The 22,042-nt window shown below is 46.6% G+C and overlaps 1 protein-coding gene across 1 annotated transcript in view; it reads left to right on the forward strand.

The window, feature by feature from the left end:
* Window positions 1-498: 498 nt before the first annotated feature.
* LOC118908223 (cilium assembly protein DZIP1L) overlaps window positions 499-22,042 on the forward strand; it is a 44,176-nt gene continuing 22,632 nt past the window's right edge. The window contains 8 exon segments of the mRNA XM_057498022.1: window positions 499-1,617; window positions 9,477-9,561; window positions 12,251-12,384; window positions 13,057-13,215; window positions 15,906-15,934; window positions 15,936-16,032; window positions 19,041-19,102; window positions 20,291-20,435. Of these exon segments, the coding sequence (XP_057354005.1) occupies window positions 955-1,617; window positions 9,477-9,561; window positions 12,251-12,384; window positions 13,057-13,215; window positions 15,906-15,934; window positions 15,936-16,032; window positions 19,041-19,102; window positions 20,291-20,435 (1,374 nt within the window). The 5' untranslated portion in view covers window positions 499-954.

Below are 22,042 nucleotides of genomic sequence, written 5' to 3' on the forward strand. Positions count from 1 at the left end.
ACAGGGAAGCACCCCTGGCCCGCACAGGGGCGACGGTTCCGAGAATGGCCGAGGCGCCTCGGTTCGGTGGAGCGACCGGGAGGCGGGCTGGGGCCCAGACGCCGAGCCAGCACCGCGGGACCTCTCTGCTCCCCAGCTGCCGTGACCCCCAGGTGAGCTGGGCCTCCTGGGAAAGCTATGCCAGGAATCTGGTCCGGGAGGGGGCGCCCCCAGACCGAGGGAACGGTGCTCCGGCCGCAGGACGTTAAACGTTAGTGCCCTGCACGCCCGGCAACGGACCGGCCCGGAGCCGCGAGCTAGAGGTGCGCCGGTCTCGCCCCCAGCGCGCCCCTCCCCGCGCTCCGGCCCTGCTCCGGCCCTGCCCCGCCCTGCCCCTCAGCTCCTTGGGCTGCTCTGGACCGAGGTACCCATGAGGAAAGCAGAGCTGAACCCCCAGGACTGGGCTTCCCGGGGTGGACGGCGTGGGATATTTACTTCTTGAAACAAGTAAAATGCCTGATAGCCAGGGAAACTGGGAAACATAGCCCACCCCTGTTCCAATATAATTTTGTAATTATAGGCAGAGAGGGTTAGGTGTGATGGACATTAGGTGGCTCTGCCTCCCATGACGAGTTACAGACTTTGTTCTGAGATAATGCGGGGTTACCGAAAGGCCCATGCATACGTTTGACAGCTCCCCCCAACAAAGACCTCTTGCAGGCATTCTTATAGTATACTGAGGACCTACTATGTGCCAGGCACTAGGCTGGGTACTTCACCTGGCTCATTCTTAACCATAAGCCTGCAAAATGGGCCCCATGATCCCAATTATACCCAGGAGGCTTAGAACTGGGAAGGGGCTTGCCCAAGGCTGAGGATGGGAATCCACATGTGTGTGACCGGGAAGCCCACGCTCTTGCTTTCCGCAGCTGTGGCCATGGCAGCGCCTTCCACGCATAGCAGGCTGTGGCACCGATGCCTCACCTCACCCACTTAGTCTCTTGCTCACCAGCCACATGCATCTTGCCTAACTTGGAGTCTCTTCTCATTTTCCAGGCCCCCTTTCAGCTCCTTTGCCTGCTGCCGTGGCCTTGGGGGCACCCACCCCCGGGGGTCAGCCCAGGGCTTCCCCCGCCCATGCAGTCCCTCACGACCACTGCCGAGGGCCTCAGTGGCTCTGTCTTTGGGACTTTTACCTTCCCTACCTTTAACTTCCTGTCTCACTGTGAAAGCATAGACTGGAGGTGCATTAGCGCCCTGGATGTGGACCGCGTGGCACGGGAGGTGGACGTGGCCATCCTGCAGGAGCTCCTCAATGGTGTCACCTTCTGCAACTTGGACCGGGAGGTGTGCAACCACTGTGGGCAGCCTGTGAACCCTGCACTGCTCAAGGTTCTGTGCTTGACACAGCTCATCATCGAGTACCTGCTGCACTGCCAGGACTGCCTGAGTGCCAGTGTGGTCCAGCTGGAGGCACGGTTGCAGGCCAGCCTGGAGCAGCAGGAACGTGGCCAGCAGGAGCTGGCCCGCCAGGCTGATGAGCTCAAGGGCGTGCGGCAGGAGAGCCACCGGCCTCGCAAGTTGATCGGCACCTTGCAGCAACTGCTTCTGCACACAGGTGCCTACAGCTACCACCCGGTGAGGAATCTCTGCAGGGTGAGGAGAGGGGAGAGCCCTGGGCTCGGCCACCAGGCCTCCTAGGCAGCAGCACATCCACCCTGGGCCCCAAGGCCACTGTGGGTCATTCTCACTGGGGTTAGGAACAGATTTTAGAGATGCTGCTCAAGACCAGAGGGCCTGAGGGTGTCTCATCGGGTTCTAGATTGTGTGTGCATATGTCTGTATGGAGACTGCTATGTGGCAGTGTGTGTATGAATGTTGCATGTGCACATGTTTATGTAGAGGGTGCCTGACCAGTGTGTGCATGTGTGAATGTATGGAGGGCATGTGTTTATGAATGGTGTGAATATGTTTGTCTAATGTGTATATGTGCATGTTTGGAATGTACATCTCTGCATGGTAGGTGTGTGTGATGTGTAACTTGTGCTTGTGTGCATATAGAAATATATTTATGGTGTGTGTGTGAATGAATGAGGGTGTATGGTGTGTGTGTATTTATGGAAGGTGTGTATATGTATGAAGAGTTTGTGTGTATGTAGAGTGTGATGTGTAAAGTTGTGTATGTGTATGTATGTGTGTAATCAGTGTGTAGCAAGGGACTGGAAGAACCAGGCCCATTCTGGAAAAGTAACTTCACTCAACCAAGTGACAGTTCATAACTCAGGGTGGAATTTGAGCATTTGCATCTCTCCCCATGGAAAATGTGGACTGGGGACACTTACCCTTTAATAAATTGTCATTGAAAGGAAAGGAGCGACACACAGCAGCAATTCACCGGAGAATTCTGCTTTATTGGGGAAAGGTGCTGGGTTATATAGGAAGGGGCATGGGGTGATTGTGGTGTTACTTCTACGGGGCAGGTGGCTATTGGCTAGGTGCTGGGAGTGGGAGTGGGGAGAGAGGTGATTGGTCTTTAGGTGGCGCCGTCGGGAACTGAGGACCCGGAAGAGAAGCCGGAAGTTCGCCATCTTACTGGTGGGGGCCCTTCATTCCCCCCTTTCTCCTCTATGGGGTTGTGGACGTTGCTTTCTTTCTGACTGCTTCCTGCTGAACGGTGGCGGAGAAGGGAGTGAGGGCTTGAGGATTGGGGGGAAAGGGTTGATAGGACTCCCCACAGTAAGGACGAGTAGATGTGGACTTCTTCAGGTTGGAAATCAATGAAGGTTCCTTGTAACTATAGGTCGAGGACTTGTTGATTCCAATGGTGCCAGGAGGATACGGGTGCCAGAAGCCAGGCGTCTGCGGCCATTGTTTCTAGGAACAGTTTCTAGCAGAGAGAGGGGTCCATCTCAGCATGTGGTGAGGAGGTCACGTGAGAGTGAGGGATCTTCTGTGGCCAGAAGCTGATAGTTCCTGAGTAAAAGCTGGTTGAAAGTTTAATTAGAGATTTTTCTGACTTGGGATTTGATGAACTTCATTATACAGGGTAAGAAGAGACAGGCGAGAAGAATGATTATTATGGGGTCTGCAATGGGCCAGAGCCAGGTAAGGAGGGGGTTTGTTAGTATTGAAGAGAATGGGTTGGAATTGGAAGCAGAGTGGAGGCTGGAGGCAAGGTCGGTGAGTTTGGTAATGTCAGTTTGTACAATGCCGGATTCGTTGATGTAATAGCAGCACTCTTCTCGAAGGAAGATGCAGGTGCCGCCCTTCTCGGCTGTAAGCAGATCTAAGGCCTGCCAGTTTTGAAGGGTAACTTTAGCTAGCGAAGTGACCTGTCTTTGGAGAGAGGCTAGGGAATCGGCAGTGGATGTCAGGGCTCTTTCAAGTTTGTCGTTGAGATTTCTAATTGCCCATAGAGAGTGACTCAAGGCTCTTCTCGAAAACCCTGCACCAATGGCTGAGGTGGTCAAAGAGATACCGACCATGATGGGAAGGAAAGCAGCCCTTTTTGTGCACGAGGGCAAGGGAGGTTGGAGCTCAAGGAATTCTGCCATGTTGTAAAGTGTAAGCTGTGGGATTAGGGTGACGAGAATGCAGGGTATATCGGAGTTGGAGGCAGTGAGTTGAAAAGACTGCCATTGCACTAAAAGAAGTGTCCCGGTTGAGTGAAAGTCTTAGAGCCGGAGGTAGGGGTGTAGATAGAGAGGCAGTGAAGTGTGCTGGAGGGGGGTGGAGCTGGGCCTACACAGTGGTGGATGGTGAGATTATCTGCGTATTTTGGTTCCCATAGGGGTATGTCTGCCAGGGGGCGGAGGGGTTGTCCTTCTGCATGGAAGAAGTAGTTGGAAATATTAAGGGGCACGGTGGCCAGCAATGGGCGCTGTAGTGATGCGCACAAGAAACAATTGGCGGTGTTGAGGGTGTGGTTGAGAAAGATGGTGGTGTCTTGAATAAGCTGTAACTAAGAGTAGGAGGAATAAGAATATGAAGAAGTGCCGTCGAGTTTGGATAACGACTTTTTCGGAATGTCCGATATCTGATGCAACTTGAGAGATCTGTGAGTGAGAGGGAACATACTCTCGAGAGATATGAAGGGTACTGTGGGGGGTCGAAGACCCCCCATAGTAAACTGAGGCTGTGACCCCAGCGGCCCATTGAGAGTCCCAGGGATCTGGGATTGATAAAGAGAATGAGCCGTTGGGGTATTTCATGAAACGGTTGGAGGAGTAATACTGTGGGTACTGGGAGTTACTCATGTAGTGAATGGTGCAAGACCAGTAGGGACATCCCCTGTAGGTGTCTTGCCATCGCCTGCAATAGGCTTGTCTTTGGTCATAGAGGAAGCAGAGGTAGGGAGAATAAAGGTAGCTGCTAGTGAACACTTCAGTGGAGGGAGGAAAGTGGGGGTATAAAGGCTCAGAGCAGCTTTTCAGAGGGCAGTCTGATGTGGCAATGAGGGCAGTAACTTTTGTTTGATGCTGTGTGTAAGTCTGTCTTACTTTGAATCGAATGAGGAGAAAAAGCAAGAGAGCGGTAAAGGAGGAAAAAGTCATGATTCGGGTATGGATGGCAATGGGGGTGAATGGGATTTTGGAGGAAAGAGGACAGTAAGGTCAGGAGTCTGGAGGGAGAGAAAGTCTGTAAACTTTTGTAGGTTAAGAGATCCTTTAGGTGATGTGGGGACAGAATGGTAAGGGGCGCCCCGAATGTCAGTTTATGAGCTTCCTTCTGCAAGAGCTGCCCAGCAGCTAATGCCCGTAGGCAGGGGGCTCATCCCCGAACTGTGGGATCTAATTGCTTGGAAAGATAAGCTACTGGGGCAAAGGATGGGCTATAATATTGGCCTAGGACTCTTAGAGCTTGACTGGACTTCTCATGAATGTATAATGAGAAGGGCTTCGACAAATCAGGAAGATGGAGAGCTGGGGCTTCCACAAGGGCTCGACGGAGCTTAATGAAGGAGTGTCGGGGTGAGAAGGATAATGGTTCTTCGGGGGGCCCTTGCTGAGGTCGTATAGGGGTCTTGCCAACAGGGAGAAGTTAGGGATCTATGCTCTAAAATACCCAGCCAGGCCTAGAAAGGAAAGGATTTCTGTCTTGGTTTTGGGAACAGGCAGGTCAGAGAGGAGCTGTTTTTGTCTAAGGTAATGGACTTTCTTTGTTGAGATAGAAGAAATCGGAGGTAAGTGACAGAGGGGGAAGAGATTTGAGCTTTGACAGGGGATACCCAGTAACTTCTGGAAGCTAGAAGGTTAAGTAGGGAGGCAGTGTCTAGTTTAGACTGTTCCCACGAAGGACTGCAGAGTAGAAGATCATCCACGTATTGTAATAAGGTGGACTCGGAAGACTTGTGGCAAAACTGTCTAAGTGAGTTATTCAGAATGTCTTGTGTATGGGTCTGTCCAGGTGAAGGTGAAAAAATCTTGGGAGGAGGGGTCTCGGGAGGCTAAGGCAGGGCAGCGATAAAATGGTGTGTGGATTTGGGACTAAGGGATGGATAGGGACAACGGCCATGTTGATGAGGCGAAGGTCTTGGACGAGGCGGAAAGATCCGTTGGTTTTTTTAACAGCTAATATGGGGGTATTAAACAGGGAGTGAGTGGGTCTAAGGTAATTTTTGTTTAAGAGATCTTGGATGATGGGTTGGAGGCCTATGAGGGCTGAAGTGGTTAGGGGGTATTGGGCCTGACAGATATACTGAGAGGGGTCACGTAATTTGATGGAGGCAGGAGGACATAGAGCTACGGAGGGGCTTGAAATGTCCCAAACTCTGGGGTTTACAGGGTGTATGAGGGCGGAACTGGAGCTTTCATTGGGTAGAGGGGGGTCATCGGCTATGAGGACCATTAGAAAGGGAGTACTGGGGGCTGTGGGAGTGGATATAGTTATGGAAACATGGAGGAGAGAAAGGATGTCCCGTCCTAGTAAGGGAATGGGACACTGGGGCATAACCAGGAAGGAGTGGGAGAAAGGTATGGGATTGTCTTGGATTGTGCATAAAAGGGGGGGTTAATGGGAAAATCTGTTTACCTCCTACCCTGACTATAGGAGTAATGGCAGGTGTGGTAGGGCCCCGGTATTCCCGCAAGACTGAGAAGGTGGCTCTTATATCTAGGAGGAAGGAGATGGGGCGACCGTCTATTACTGAAGTAACCCTGGGCTCCTGTTTGGTGATGGAAATGGTTGGGCGAGAAGCCCCCGGGCCCCGTCAATCTTCTTCTGCCAGCCCCACTACGGCGGGCTTAGGATGGGGGTTGTTCATCCAGCCTCCCCTTCGGGTGGCTGGACAATCAGACCTCCAGTGGCCCTTTTTGTGGCATCTGGGGCATGGGGTGGTAGGAGATCTGGGGTAAGGGCATGCCCTTGACCAATGTCCTTCTTGTCCGCACTTGAAACAAGCTCCTGGGGGGGGCTTGTTTGCAGAGGAGTGCCCAGGTTGTGGTTTTATCAGCTGGGCTAACATTTGGAAATTGGCCTGATCAGCCTTTTGTTTACGGCGGTCCTTCTCCTCTTCCCGGTTATGGAAGACTTTAAAGGCCACTGTTAAGATCTCAGTCTGTGGGGTAATGGGGCCCTGTTCTAACTTTTTGAGTTTAGCTTTAATGTCGGGGTAGCTTTGAGCTAGGAAGTATGTCATAAGGACATGTCTTCCATCAGGCGTTTCTGGGTCTAGGCTGGTATACTGTAATAGGGCTTGAGTGAGTCTGTCTAAGAACTCAGAGGGAGCTTTTGAAAATTGATTATTTACGAGCTGTTTTTTTTTCAGACTTGCTGTTAAGCAGCAGGCGAAGATATCTCGAGAGCAGAGACTCACAGTGGTGTTATAATCTCAGTGTGGGTCTTGTTCGGGGACAGCGGTGGGGCCAGAGGGATAGGTGGGGTCAGTCCTGTGGGTTTAGGTGGCGTGCGTTTGGGCGAAGTCTCAAACTCATCTATGCTCTTCAGGAAGGAGGGTATTGGCTAAGAGCATGAAAATGTCATGATGTGTGAGGCTGTATGACTGGAGGGTCTATTGAAACTCTCTGATATATGTCGTGGGATCAGTGGAAAAGGAACTTAGGCGTTTCTCAAGTTGGGCTAAATCTCCTAAGGAGAAAGGGACGTGAACGCGCACGATGCCTTTGGATCTTGCTACTTCTCGGAGGGGGGGCGATAATTTTGGGAGGCCCTCGGGACTGAGTCTGAGGAGGACTGAAGGGTTCTGGCTCAGTCTGTGGGGGAGAAACAGGTGATGGGGGCAAAGACAGAGGAGGCTCTTGGAACTTAGTTAGAGGGGGGCTGAAAGGCTCAGGCTTGATCTGCAGGGGGGTGAGGTGGGGGAGGAGATGGTGGTGGAGGAAGGGGGGTGCTGTTGTAGGAGAGGAGGGGGAAGGGAGTGAACGGGAGGCTTCTGCGGGGGAGACGGCTTGCAGGCTAGGAGAACTTGGGGGGAGGTGGGGGGAGGAGGCGGAAAGCTTCGGTATAGGGAATCTCCTTCCATTTTTTCAGGCGCTGGCAGTAGTTAAAGAGATTGCGAGTGATGTTAGGATCAAGAGTTTCCCCTGTGGGCCATTGGTTGTTATTGTCTAGGGGGTATGTTGGCCAATTTTGGGAGCAGTATTTGCGGAGAAGTTTTGGTTTTATATCAGGCGTCAGGGAGAGGGTGGCTAGATACTTGAGCAGGCATTCAAGAGGTGAGCTTCCAGGGAGGGATGAGGAGGCTCCCATGGCTAAAGGACAGAGAAGGAGACAAACAGGGGAAGACGAACGGAGACCCTCGGACTGGGAGCAGACGGCAAGGAGACAAAGGGCGTCCCCGATGATCCTTGGTGGTCTGCGGAAACTCGTATATGAGTCGGTTTCTTAGGAAGTGTGGGTCGTCACCCAGACTTCTCTAAGAAGGCAGAGTGCCGGAGTCCGAGGTACCTAGTACTAGGAGTTTTCGGCGGACGGAACGGATTTCGGCAGGTAAAACGGAAGAAAGGAGTGGAAAAGGGAGCGTTCTCATCTACAAAGGAGTCACCTCGTTTATGGCTGTTGGAGGGGGGCCTGAGGGTCCGCTGCAGCCGTGAAGGCCGGAGGCGGGGAGAGTTCTATCTTCGTTCCCGAGCGTCAGGGCCTTGCCGGACGATCACAGTCAATGGCACTGCGATAGCTCGGGGAAGAGCGGCCCACTCTGGGGGAAAACTTACCCAAAGGCCAGAGAGGAGCGGTGAGTGTGATGAGCCAGCGCTGGAAAAAGAGGACGAGGGCAAGCTGCTGCTGGTATTGGGGGGAAGACGGGGCCCAGTTGGGGTGTCCCATCTCCCGGGTTTCGGCACCAATGAAAGGAAAGGAGCGACACACAGCAGCAATTCACCGGAGAAATCCGCTTTATTGGGGAAAGGTGCTGGGTTATATAGGAAGGGGCATGGGGTGATTGTGGTGTCACTTCTACGGGGCAGGTGACTATTGGCTAGGTGCTGGGATTGGGAGGGGGGCGAGGGGTGATTGGGCTTTAGGTGGCGCCGTCGGGAACTGAGGACCCGGAAGAGAAGCCGGAAGTTCGCCATCTTACTGGTGGGGGCCCTTCAGTCATGGTGGCCAGGATCTGTGCCAAACCATCCATGTTCCTACTTGTTCCATGTAGGAGCAAGTCATGCTGATTTGGGTTTTCAGGAAATTCGGTTTGCGGGTGGGTGGGACAGAACGAATCATATGATACAATGTCAATAGATTGAATGGTAATTGATATAATGTTAATTATGATAAAAAGGGTCAGAACCCTTTCAGTAGTAAACGACAAAAGAGCAATCTAACCTGGTTTAGGCCAATAAAGAATTTGTTGGTTATTTTAATGGGAAAATCCAAGGTTATTGTGGAACTCAGGTATCGCTTGCCCCTGGAACCAATGATGGCACCAGAATCTAGTTTCCCTGCAGCTCTTGGCGATTGTTCCTTAGTGTGGGTTCCACTCTCAAAAAATTTCTGTCCATCTGATAGCAGATTGGGCCACTGCAATGCGCGCATCTCATTCTTTCAGACTCAAGGCCGGCGTGATGGTGGGCCTCCTCGGGTCTCAGCAGCCCAGCCAGCATTTCTCCTTGTCTCCTGTTGTTTGGCTGGGTTTGTGTTGTAGCGTTTGTTCCCCTACTTACTTTCTCCACATTTGAATTATTTAAACTGCATCAGCAATGTGATTTTATTTGGAAATATTTCAGTATGTATCTCTAAAAGCAAGGACTCTCACCTTTCAACATAAACATAATACCATAATCATACTCTGAAAAACTAACAAAAATTCCTTAGTATCATCAAATAACTTGTCAGTGTTCACAGTTCCTCAGGGCACTGGTTGTGTTTTAAAGCTCAGAATATACATTTTAGGTTGATATCACTGCCTTACTAAGGAAATCAAACTCCTCATTTCTAAAGCAGCCCAGGGGTCCCAGAGAAACTGGAATTTTGATATAGGAAGAATCTCTAGCCGACTCCAGTGACCTAATCCTGCGCTTCCCTACTGCTTCCCTTCTGCACAGTGCCACCTGTGTGAGAAGACATTCATGAATGCCGCCTATCTCCGGGGCCACATCCAGCGCAGGCATGCGGGCACGGCAGAAGGCGGTGAGTCCCGGTAGCCCTCCTGGGATGGTGGAAGGGCCTGGCCTGGCACTCAGTGGGTGGGAGGCATATATACCACGAAAGCTTCATTCAGAACCTCGTCGTCCAGTTGAGGATGAGGTGATCCAAACCCCCGCCGCCACAGGGCTGGGAGGGTTTCTGGCCATGTGTGTAGAGACAAAAGACTGTGAGCCACATAGGTAGGTCCGAGTTGTAGCTTTGTCCTTTTCTATTATCTGACCACGATGAGTGCCTTCCCCACTGGGTCTCAGCGGCCTTCACTGTGAATGGGGCAGTCAGATGGAGGGACTGTGAAAAGCTCTTAGCCTCCAGCCTTTTGTAAATCTGCTAATTCTCTGATGCTAACTAGGAATGAACTTAAATGAGGTTAATGAGCAGTCAGACCAGTTCTTTGATTATTTTTATGTATGTAAGTGTATTATGACTTAGTCACTTTAATTTTAACATTTCAGTTTCCAAAATGAGCAGCAGTGCTGTATGTTTTCCCATAAAGAGATTTACATACTTTGTATCCATACTTTGAGGTAAAAATTTTACTGAACAGTAAAAAATAGCTCTTATAACATTAAAATAAATATAGATATGAAAATATAAATATGGTAGCCTCATTCAATAAAACTTTTCTTAAGGACAGAGTTTCAAGATACTACCATGTATTTGCCTAGTTGCTATGCATTTATTATATATCTACTGCTTCTTGGTTCTGTATTGGAGGTTACTAAAGAAAAATGGATTTTCTATTTCTTAAATAACTTTTTATGATAAAAACACATGTCTTTGAAGAGATGTTTGTACACTCATGTTCATAGCAGTGTTATACAAAGTGGCTAAGATGTGGAAGCAACCCAAATGTCCATTGACAGATGAATGGATAAATAAAATGTAGTAAAAACATTTTTTAAAAAGTGAATATTGTTCAGCCTTAAAGAGAAAGGAAATTCTGCAATATGCTACAACATAGATGAACTTTGAGGATATTATGCTAAGTGAAATAAGTCAGCCACAAAAAGGCAAATATATGAGTTCCCTTACATGGGATACTTAGAGTAATAAAATTAATAGGCACAGAAAGTAGAATGGTGGTTCCCAGGGGCTGGGCATAGGGGAAATGGGGAGCCCTTGTTTCATGGGTGGAGTTTCTGTTTTATAAGATGCAGAGAGTTATGGAGATGGACGGTGGTGATGGATGCACAACATTATCAAGGTATTAATGCCACTGAACTGTATATTTAAAAGTGGCTCAGATGGTAAATTTTATATTCTGTGTCTTCTACCACAATATAAAAATTGGGAAAAAAAGTAGGCCTTTGATAAAACTTAAGTACAGGAAGGTAGAAAAGAGAAAATAAAAAATCATGGACATTATCACCTGCAGTTAATATTTTGGTTCATTTCCTGCCATTATTTTTCTGTATGTAGGTATAGATATAGGTATAACCATATAATGTGGAGTTTTGACTATTGCTGATTTTCAATTAAGAATACATCACATTTTCCAATGTTATTAAATCATCTTTGAAAACATGATTTTTAATGGCTGAATAGTATCCCACCATATAGCTATCATAATTTATTTCACAGCTGAATTATTCCATAAGGCATATGGCTACTAAAAAACGTATAGTAACCTATTATAAATCATATGATCAACATTCCTGTATGCAAATCTTTGTGCATATTCCTTACTATTTCCTTAATGTGAAGTGCTGTAAGGAGAGGAAAATATGTTCTTAAGGCACCTTTTGCTACATTAATGCTCATGACTTTTCTATTCTCAGGCTCCAATAACCCTGCTGTCCTATTCCATACTAACCTCAAATCACTTTATTAACCTAAATTAATTTCTACTGCAAGTAAAAATTGTTTGCTTCAAAAAAGTCCAATTTGAGAAAAGCCATGTCTGTTTTCAAAGAAAGTCTTAAAGTTTTAATAACAATGCGCTCTATCTAGTAATCACTACATGTACTTTAAAAAGTGACAAATGTTCAAGTACAATTGTACAATCTTTGATTTTTATCACTGAACCATAATTCTTGGTTTATTAGTATGTGGTTTAGTTGGAATGTTCATTTATAATTCTTTCTTCTTCAGTCTTAAAATATTTAAAGTATACACTTAAAGCAACCTTAGCTAAAAGGTTTCTTCATCATGCATGGTGCCTTTTGGCACTGAAATTTAAAACCACACATTTAAACCATACTAACATTGGAAAAAGTGAACTACAATAATTTCCATTACTTTAAATTCCTCTCTGATTGCTGTTGGGATACATAGATTAGGCCTTTGTATTAACAATCAGTGTGTGCCTGCTATTGGGTGTTCTGCTTGTGTTCGCCTACTAATTTTGCATTCACGTTTCCATGTATCAGTACTGTCAAAACAGGTCTTTAGATGATAAGGATAGTTCACATTTATTGAGCTGTCATGCCAGGCACTGTGCTAGCGCTTTGCATGGTCACATTTCATCCTCAGAACAACCCTCTGAGTTAGGTGCTATTATTATCTCCATTCTCCAGGGCGGGGGAACTGAGGGTCAGGGAGGTTACGTCGCTTGCCCAAGGTCAGTATACAGTGTAAGTGGTGAAGCTGCTCCCAGATTGAGGTGCCACTGCCTAGGTGCGGAGCTACATTTGATTGACTTTGTTAAAGTGGTCACCCTCTCTTTGCATAGATACGGCAGAAAAACAGAAAAATGAGGAAAAACAGTCAGTGGAGAAGGAGTTAGAAGAGCTGGGGGCCAAGCTGAAGTGGACCCAAGGAGAGCTGGAGGCACTGATGGACGCTGAGAGGCAGCGGCAGCTCCAGGTGGGCAGGGAGAAGCACAGTCAGGGAGACTCCGTCCTGGACCAAGCCCACGGCCCGTGAAGCACGTGCATCCCACGGGGCCCGGGTTCCTGCTGGCTTCCAGGGCCGGGGTCGGAGCTCGGACGGCAGCTTCCTGGAAAGGGCAAATGATTTTAGGCAGTCAGAAAGGAAAAGTTCAGTGTTTGCCAGACCCGTATGGCCAAAAGCAGAGCAGAGCAGTGCCGTTCCTGTGTTCTTCACACCCTCTGAGGGGGTCTGCACCTGAATTGGAACTTCTTACATGATGCTGGTGATTAGCTTTTTGAGGACAAAGACAGGGTAAAGCTCCAGAATCCAGCCCTAAGGAGGTACTCAGCACCTATTTGTAGAATGAAGATACATAAATATCCTCACTCATTCTTTGAGTTATTCATTCATGATTCATTCCCTCAACATGCATGTATCACACACCAACTGTGTCAGCCACTGTGAGAAATATAAAGAGAAAAGACATGATCCTCATGGGACTTTAAGTTCAGATAATATTTGTCCCACTCCAAGTGCAAACAATGGGACAAATGCTCTTTAGGTCTCCATACTGACTTGCTTGGGGAAGGGTCCCTGGCAGTTTCTCAGTACATATTTGCCATAATATGGAATTAATGATTCTATTATTCTTGCTTTTCTTTGTAGGAAGCAAAGAGCATTCATCAGAGAAAAACACAAGCTGAGAAGCTGTTTGATGAATGGAAAGAAAAAGAGCTGGTCAATCTACATGAGGAAATAGACAAGCTAAAATTCCTTTGGGATAAACTTAAAAGTCTTGCCAACGAAAATTCCATGTTAGAAGAGGTACCTGATTTAAAAGGCTTTTCAAAGTTGTTTTGTCAAAAGTCTTACTTGTTCTCAAAATTCATTTCTTAGTTTGTACTAGTTTTATTTCATCTGCCATTTGGGCCTAATACACTGTAAAGCCAGATACCCAAGGCCATGCCTGGGATCTCATCCCTGTACTTTCACATACAGACTGTGTAACCTTTCTGTGCTTCCATTTCTTTCTTGTAACAGAGGTTGCCAAGTGGTTAAATTAGCACATAGACAACACTTAATATCCTCTGTTATATAATAAGAACTCCCTAGATATCACCCTTAGTTTACGAAGGGCTTTCATCATTGGACCAGAAATGAGGCAAACTTTAAGTGAATGCATTTTTCTCCCAACAAACATTCGCTTGGCACAGGCTTCGTGCCAGCCACAAATAAGAGCTAACTTTTACTGTTTGTATTTACTGTTTTCCAGCCCCTATGCAGTGTGCTTTGTGTACACAGACTTTTAATCCCCACAACAACCAAACAACCAAACATTCTCAAAGCAGGTACATCATTAGTTCATTAATTTATATTTTAAAGTTTCTTTTTTCTTAAGCTCACATCATTCCTCCTTTACTGGTGAAGACACTGAGGCCATATAAGTTGCCCACAGTCACACAGATATTATGAACTGGGATTTGGACCCAGTCACTGCAACTTGAAAGCCCCTGCTCTTCTGGGTATATTACCAAGTTTATTCAGGCATATAAACTTGTATGATAAAACTGTACTAGGGAAAAAGTTTTGAGGAGAAATATTTTCTGAATGTCTTCAGCTTTTAGTGGTCTTCCTCAAGTCAAGGAGAATCTTTTCTTGTTTTTGAAAATGAACTAATGGTGTTTCTCACAATCATTCCATGTTCTGCCTAAAGAAACACCTAGACAACTGTTCCAGATGCGGATTGTCCTAGGATATGCTTGGAGTCTGGGTGAACCACCGTCTTAGTCTGAGGTAGAAAGCCAAGGAGGGAAGGTGGTGGGGTTGAAATGAGATGCATGTGTGCGTGTGTGTGATCTCTAGTGACCCAAGCCCTCCCATACTACATGTTCCCCTAACATGGAAAAGGATGCCTTGTGGATGGCAAGATGCAGCTCCACCATATGGACGTCAGACTCCAGCTCCATACCCATCATTCCTGAGCTCATCTAAGCCTTTCTTGACTCCCACACAGTGCTAGCTGACTAGACATTGGATAAATGGTATTAATTCAAATTTGGAGTTGTTCAGAAACTAGGGTTACTTTTGCTTAGGAGATCCTGAGTTTCAGTAGAGGACATAATTCTTACCATCCATGGCTTCCTTTTAACTCGGATCACAACTGGAGCATCTCATGTACTATTACTATTTTTGTCTTTCCCCCTAGAGGATGCTTACATTGTGTTTTTGTATGTCTCCCCCATCTTCTCTCACCTGACACTTCATTATTTTACTTATATTAAAGCATAGGAACCAAACTGGGTAAGAAATTCTCACTACAGTTGGATAATTATTTTGTTAAATTTTTTTTAAATCCTGAGGGGAAAACGTAAGATTCCATTTATAGTACTGTGAATAACATTGTAAGCTAGTACATTTCAAAACACAAGTAAAGGTTCCCCTTCATGTCAGTGGGGGACAATGAGAGTTCCATATATTTTGAAACTATTTCTCCTTAAAACTTTCCCCATGATACTGAGAGCTTCCTTTGGCTCAGTTACCTGACTGAAGGAAGAACTTTCCATTGGATACAAGGCAAATCCAGCTTTCAAAGGACTGCCTAGTTGAAGGGAAAATGCCGTGAAGGTTTGTAGTGCCAAGAAAGCTAGCCCGCTGGTGTGTCCTAAGCAGCAGTGTGAAGACAGAAGTGACAGGCTTATCAGAAGCTGAGAGTTGTGCATACATCTGAGCATTTGACTCTATGAAAATATTCAAGGGGTTTAAAAATGGTTAACATTTGGACCCAATATGGCTTTAGCAGTACTGGAGAAGAATTAAAGATTAGCAAGAATGACACCAAGTTAATTTAGGGACATGGAGTTCTTTAAAGCTTTAATAGGGCTTATGAGTTTAGTATCTGAATAGAAATGGATATATTTGCTTTTGTTACTGTGTGCGGTAGGGATGTATTTGAAAATGTAACCATAGGCGGGTGGCAAGGCATCTTCTCTTTGACCCACTTTCTGTGCCTTTCCCTTCAGGTCACACACGGCTAGCCCAGGAATCACTTGGCATAGGTGTCCTGACTCCTGTGCAAAGCCAGGCCCTCTTGGTGACAGCTAGGACTTTTTTGTGGGAGGAGGGGAAGGAGTCCTCGGAATGGTCTGGGGTGCCTGGGACCCTCCCAAACACTCTGACAGCCTGATTCTCTTCACCCTTTTTGAGCCTGAGGAAGAAATGGGGCAGCTGTCAGGCGAGCTCTGGGTTTTGAGGACAGCAGAATTCCATGCAATTGAAATCATACTCTTGAATTCTGTTATCACACGCAAACTGGCTTCTCCTGCGCAAGGGCTGAGCGCGCAGGAGAACCCAAGTGGAGGAGTGTGCGGGCTTGTGAGTATCTGCAGGTGTGCATATACCTAAGGAGGACAGGCTGGGGGGTTGTAGGTGGGCTAAGCTGTGCCCTCCTGACATTGCTCAAGACAACATCAAGATTCGATCTTCGTTTAAATCAAACTACCCCCTGGCTTTTTCAGAAATTGCAGGCGCTGCAGTCCCACATTGTGAGAGTCCAACCTTGGGTCACTGCAGGATGAGGAATCTGAGGAGCAACTCAGGCAGGCCCAGGTGCTCCAGGCCCTGATGGAGAAAATGGAAGTACAGGTGAGCTGATGCCTCGTGCTTCTTGCTAAAGCCAGCCAAGAACCATGCTGTCTTCCAACAAAGTTTCTCATTTTTGTTCTATGGTTTGAGAGAAGTTGAAAGACAAAGTTTTCAGACCTTCTGCCAATACAGGGAACTATGGAATAGGATTCTTAGGGTTCTGAGGTGAGGCTGGTAGATTCCATGGGTGCAGGATCAGATTTGCTTGGGACCTTTTTCAAAGTGCACAGAGCTGTGTCTCTTATTGGACACCCTTGCCATCATTTTGATTCCAACCCAGTTGAAAACAACTCTTAGAAAGTGTGACAGTCTCCTGGATTTGAAGATATTTGGGGTGGATCAGGTGGTGTGATGGTAAATATTTAACAACCAGATCTCTGGAACAAAGAAAGCCTTCATTTATAGCATCTGCTTATTTCTGTGGTATGCCACCAATGGGTAAATCTTAAAACACTCCAGTTACACATGGTCTGTGTCACTGATCATTTCATGGCAATGAAGAGCAGTTGACAGTCATTATGGAAATGAACCCAACCCTTTGTTGTTCTTGCTGTAGCTGTTTTCTCCACAACATTGGTCCTTCAACTTTACCATGGTCTAGTCATACAAAATTAATAATGTTCGTATGCTCAAAATTATCAAATTACCAATCTTTTGCTTATGGTCACTCTGAGATCTAAAAAGAAAATATTCCTATATTTTCTTGTAGTACTTTTATGGCCTCATTAATTCATTCATTCCACTTTATTAAGGTATGGCTAACATGTAAAAACCTGTATATATTTAATGTATATAACTCAGCGAGTTTGGGGATAAGTATACACCCTTGAAACCATCACCACCATCAGACCTTAGACGTGTCCATCATCTCCCAAATCCTCCGGCCTTCTTTATCATTATTTTCTCTTTGTGTGTGTGTGTGTGTGTGTGTGTGTGTGTGTGTGTGGTAGTAACACTTACATAAGATCCATCTTCTTAGCATATTTTAAGTGCACAATACAGTACTTAACTCTGATCCTTATTATTCCCTTCTTTTTGCTGACTTAGGGCTGAGACTTTCTAGTTTTTCAAAGTGTCAAGTTAGGTTGTTTATTTGAGACCTTTCTTTTTCTTAAAGTAGAAGTTTATCACTATAAACATCCCTTTTAGAACTTCTTTTGCTGATTCTATAAGTTTTGGTATATTGTATTTCCATTTTAGTTTGTCAGAAGATATGTTTTTGGTTTCTTTTTTGATTTCCTCTGTGAACCATTAGCTGTTCAGGAGGGTTTGTTTAATTCCACATATTAGTGAATTTACTATTTACCTCGTGTTACTGTTTTCCAGTTTCATAGGATTGTGGTTGGAAAAGATCAATGTGATATATTTCAAGCTTAAATTGGTAGGACTTGTTTTGTGAGCACACACATGATCTATCCAGGAGAATGTTCCTTGGACACTTTAGAAGAATGTGTATTCTGCTTCTTTTGGATGGAATGTTCTGTGTATGTCTGCTTGGTCCCTTTGCTCTATAGTGATATTCAAGTCTTCTTTTTCCTTATTGATTTTCTGTCTGGATGATATATCCATTGTAGAAAGTGGGGCATTGAAGTCTCCTACTATTATTGTTTTGCTATCTCTTCCTTTAGGTCTGTTAATATTTCCTTTATATATTTACCTCTGATATTGGCTGCCTGCATATTTAAAATTGTTATATCCTCTTGATGAATAGACCCCTTTATCATTACATAGTGACTTTTATTTCTTGTAACAGTTTTTTACTTAAAGTCTATTTTGTCTATGTACACCTACCTCTGTTTCTTTTGGTTTCCATTTGCATCAAATATATATGTCCATCCCTTCAGTTTCATGTCCTTAAAGTTAAAGTGAGTCTCTTGTAGACAGCATATCAAAAACCAGATTGGTTTCTGTTTTTGCTTTTATCCATTCAGCCATTCTTCATCTTTTGACTGGAGAATTTAATCCATTTAAATTTACAATATTTGTTGAAAAGTAAGAACTTACTGTTGCCATTGTGTTGTTTTCAGACTGTTTTGTAGCTAATTTGTTCCTAATTCTCCTGCTGTCTTCCTGTGTGATTTGATGATTTTTTGTGTGTTGTGTGCTTTGATTCTTTTACCTTTTGCATGCCTACTATAGGTTTTCTTCCTTGTGGCTAGTATTAGACTTACACAAGGCATCTTACAATTGCAGCAGTCTGGTTTAAGCTAACACCAGCGTATCTCCGACTGCACACAGATACTCTGCACTTGTGCCTCTCCGCCTCTCACACTGTCTGGTGTCCCCCGGCCAGCCGGTAGACCTGCATCTGGGTGTTGAGATCCTTGTGCCAGTGTCTCAGACGGTTTCAGCCGGGCAGCTTCCCTCAGTTCTGGGTGGGGTGAGATGGAAATGGGCCTCCTGGGCAGTGTCCCTCAAGGTTGGAGCAGTTGGGTGCTCACTCACTCCCACTAACCTTCCCACACGACCCCGTGGGAGAAATTGTGGGCTGAGAGTGTCTCTCTTGGCACTGAGCTGTGCCACCACGGGGCGGGGGATGCAGGCAAAGTGAACCTGTTCTTCCCCCTTCAACAAGTCTCTTCCCAGATGTGCTCCACCGAGATGCTGGGAACTCCCAGCCGGATGCCAGGGCTCCCGTAGGGTATTCAGCTCTGTGGACAACCTCCTAGTCCACCATCTTGCTGATGCCACTTCTGTTTTTTAAGTTTAAATCTTTGACCCACCTAGAATTTATTTTGGTTTAAGAGATGAAATGAAGATCCAAGTTCATATTTTTTTTCCCCAGATAGTTATTAGCTACGTGTTTGAACACCATTTGTCAATAATCCATCTTCCCCCAGACCTAAGATTTCATTCACCCTGCCTCACTCCATCTTTGTGTGGCCTTTCTATTCTTTTCACTGTTCTGTCTGCTTAATCATGAGCCAGTACTTTTACATTCTTGTGGCTTTCTACTGTATTTTAATACCCAGAGGGGGCCCGTTTGATAAACCGCTCATCTTTTCCAGGAAGCGGAATGGAAGAGAAAAATGCAGGACCTGCAGAGGAAGCACGCAGTTCAGAGCAGAAGGTAGCTGTCCTTGGGTGGTCTGGGGGAGCTTCCTTTCCCATGACCTCCTCTCATCCTTCACCCCCATAGTTCACCCCCCCAGCCTTGAACTGGTTGGCAGATATTTTGTTGCTGATATTGTTCCTGGCTGCTGACCCTCATCAATACACAGAAATGGTTGACTGTGTGGAAAGCACCTTCCTTGGCCAGGAGTAGGGGCCTCCAGATCTTTCCTTTGGAACCCAACCCGTCCTTCCCTCTGTGGTCCCTCCTGCAGTGACCCTTCCAGGCCCTCCCGGAGGGTTGTGCTGTAAACCTCAGGTGAATTGCCAGGTTATTTTGGTATGTGGGGCTTCTTTGAAATTCCACCTAGGAGAGAACCAGGTGGCTGTGGACCTCAGCCATAGTTCAGGGGAGCCCAACGGGAAGGGCTCAGATGAGACTAGTGAACAGAGAGCTGCAGGCCTCAGGGCAGAGAGAACAGTTCCTATAAAAATGCCCTTGAGGAAGAGGAAAGGGGAGGAGGAAGCTGATTAGCAGGAGCCCCAGGTTCCACCTGCGGGAAGCTGAGATGGACGTGCCGAGGTCAGAGTCTGGCACATGATAGACACCCCCCATTCCTATAATTCCCATCTGATGGTTTTATGTTATTTGAAACACTTTAAAATGGGAAATATATTGTTGCAAAAGCAAAATATATTAAGACACACTGATAAAGTTGCATTTCCACCTAGTTTGCATCAACCTGTCCCCAACACCCACCCCGCAGGTGACCACTTTCATTGTTTTCTTGTGTATTCTTCTAGAGTTTCTTTATGTAAATATAAATAAATAGTTTCTTTTATCTCTCTGGTCTTACAACAGAGGTAATATATAACCATATTTTCCTAACCTTTTGTTTTCTCCTAAAAACATCTATCTGATGACTTTTGAATGGCCTCAGCTTACCTGACTGTCCTTCAGTGGGTGGCCACACTTGACAGAGAGCCTTTTCCTGATCTTGGGGACTGGCATTCAGTTCTGACTCCTCAGGCACAGCTTGGAAAAGTTCCCACACTGGAAGGCAGTCAGTCTTGTTAGAAAGCCACCTGCCCAGGTCTGGAAACCCTTTTCCGTGATTCAGGTGAAGCCCTGACCAGGGTTTGCCTGTAGGTGCAGACGCTGCAGACAGTGGGCACACAGAGGTTGCTGCAGACATTTGACTGACAGGCCCTTCTGTGCCTACCAGCTCCAGGAGCAGAACAAGAGGCTCCAGGAGCAGAGGAAAGCTGCTGCCCAGCCTCAGCAGCAGATCAATGCCCTCCATGCCCAGCTGCAGGAACAAGCCCAACTCATCGCCTCCCAGGAGGACATGGTAGGTCTGTCCCTTCTTTAGCCGGATCCTGGTGCCGCTAGGCCTAGGCCTCTTCCCTGTGAAGCTCTCCTGGGCTTCTTCTGCACCCACCGGCTCTAGTCTCATTAGTCAGGCTCTTTAAGGACAGAGAAGAGTCCTCCGGCTTGAGGGGCGCAAAGTGACGAGGTTGCAGCCTGCCACCCTCCGTGGTGGGATGGGCCTGCTGTCCCCAGAGGCTCTTAGTGGGTTCACACTCACACCAGAGACCCTCAAAGTGCCACCACCTGGTTGAGACTTTGTTTACTACCTCATTTAAGCCCCACACTGCCCTCACTTTCTCCCCATCTTCCTCTGACAGGTGATGGAACAGGCTGGAGAAGTCATATGGCTCAAGTCCCCACAGGGCACTCACTAGGTGACAGGGCTGACATTCAACCCCAGCTGGGCAGGTGGGGTGCAAAGCTTATGCTCTCCTCACCATGCTCTCAGACGCAACTTCTTAACCAGTAGAATTTTTTTCAAACATTAACAGCCCCTGATGAGGTTGCCAGATAAACTAGTGTGATGAAAAGGCACCTACTCTGCTATGAGCCCCTGTGACTCTTCACCTGCTGTTGATAATTCTGTGCCCAGCCTTGCTCGGCTCTCCCCCTTCTGAGCCTTGGGTTGGTGGGGCCCCTCCTGTGGCTCAGGTCCTTGCCGTGGATCTGGTACCACCCTCCACGCAGCTTTCGTGGGTTGAGCACCCACTGTCACTGTCCACTTGCTCCTGTCCACTGTCTCTGTCTTCCTGTTTCTGCCCCCCTTGCTGTTTGTGCTTTTCTGTTCTCCCAGCCCCATGTCAACCAGCCAATGTATCTCACCCACTGCCCGGCTGCTCTTCTTTTCACTGTTTCTCCCCCACCCCAAATGCTTAGGTCTTCACTGCTGTGGTGTCCCATATGGCGTTCTCTGAGTCATTCACCAGGTCCAGTCTGGAGGTTTCCTTCTTCTGTTACCCAGAACTCTTGTTTGCAACTGTTTCAGTTAGGAACCCATTGGCTAAACATAGTGGAACAGGGTAATAGTGTCCCTTTACATTGTAATACCAAAGGAGCTGACAGCTGAAGGCCTTAGTTTGGCACCAAAATCATGCCATTGGAAATTTAGATTCCATTTTCCTTTTTACTGTCTTTAGCATGTTGACTTTTGTTCTCATGCTCGACTGTCATGGTTGCAAGATGGCTGCCTTAGCCCTAACCATCATATCCATATTCAATGGAATAACTTAGTGAAAAGGCCCCTTCCCAAGACTTCTGATTATATTTTATTGGTCAAACCTGTGTTATGTGGGCAACTATAGCTGCAAGAAAGGTTAAAAAGTGAATAATTAGTTTGACAGTTTCTAGAGTAGAAGTAGGCAAAGGAGGAACGGATTGGAAATGGACTTTGGATGAGTCACTCATCAGTAGGTAATAAAAAGTAACTCAAACTTGAGCAGAAGATGGAAATTGTCATAAGTGTAGACAGGGTCTACACAGAGCTCAAGGCAGGGGAACAGTTGATTCTTGGAATAAACTGGAACCAGAGACATGAACATAGTCAGAAGTTTTCCTCTGCTGTCTTTCTTCCTTTCTCTGTGTCTGCTT

This window comes from Manis pentadactyla, chromosome 1, assembly GCF_030020395.1.
Source record: "Manis pentadactyla isolate mManPen7 chromosome 1, mManPen7.hap1, whole genome shotgun sequence".
Lineage (NCBI taxonomy): Eukaryota > Metazoa > Chordata > Mammalia > Pholidota > Manidae > Manis > Manis pentadactyla.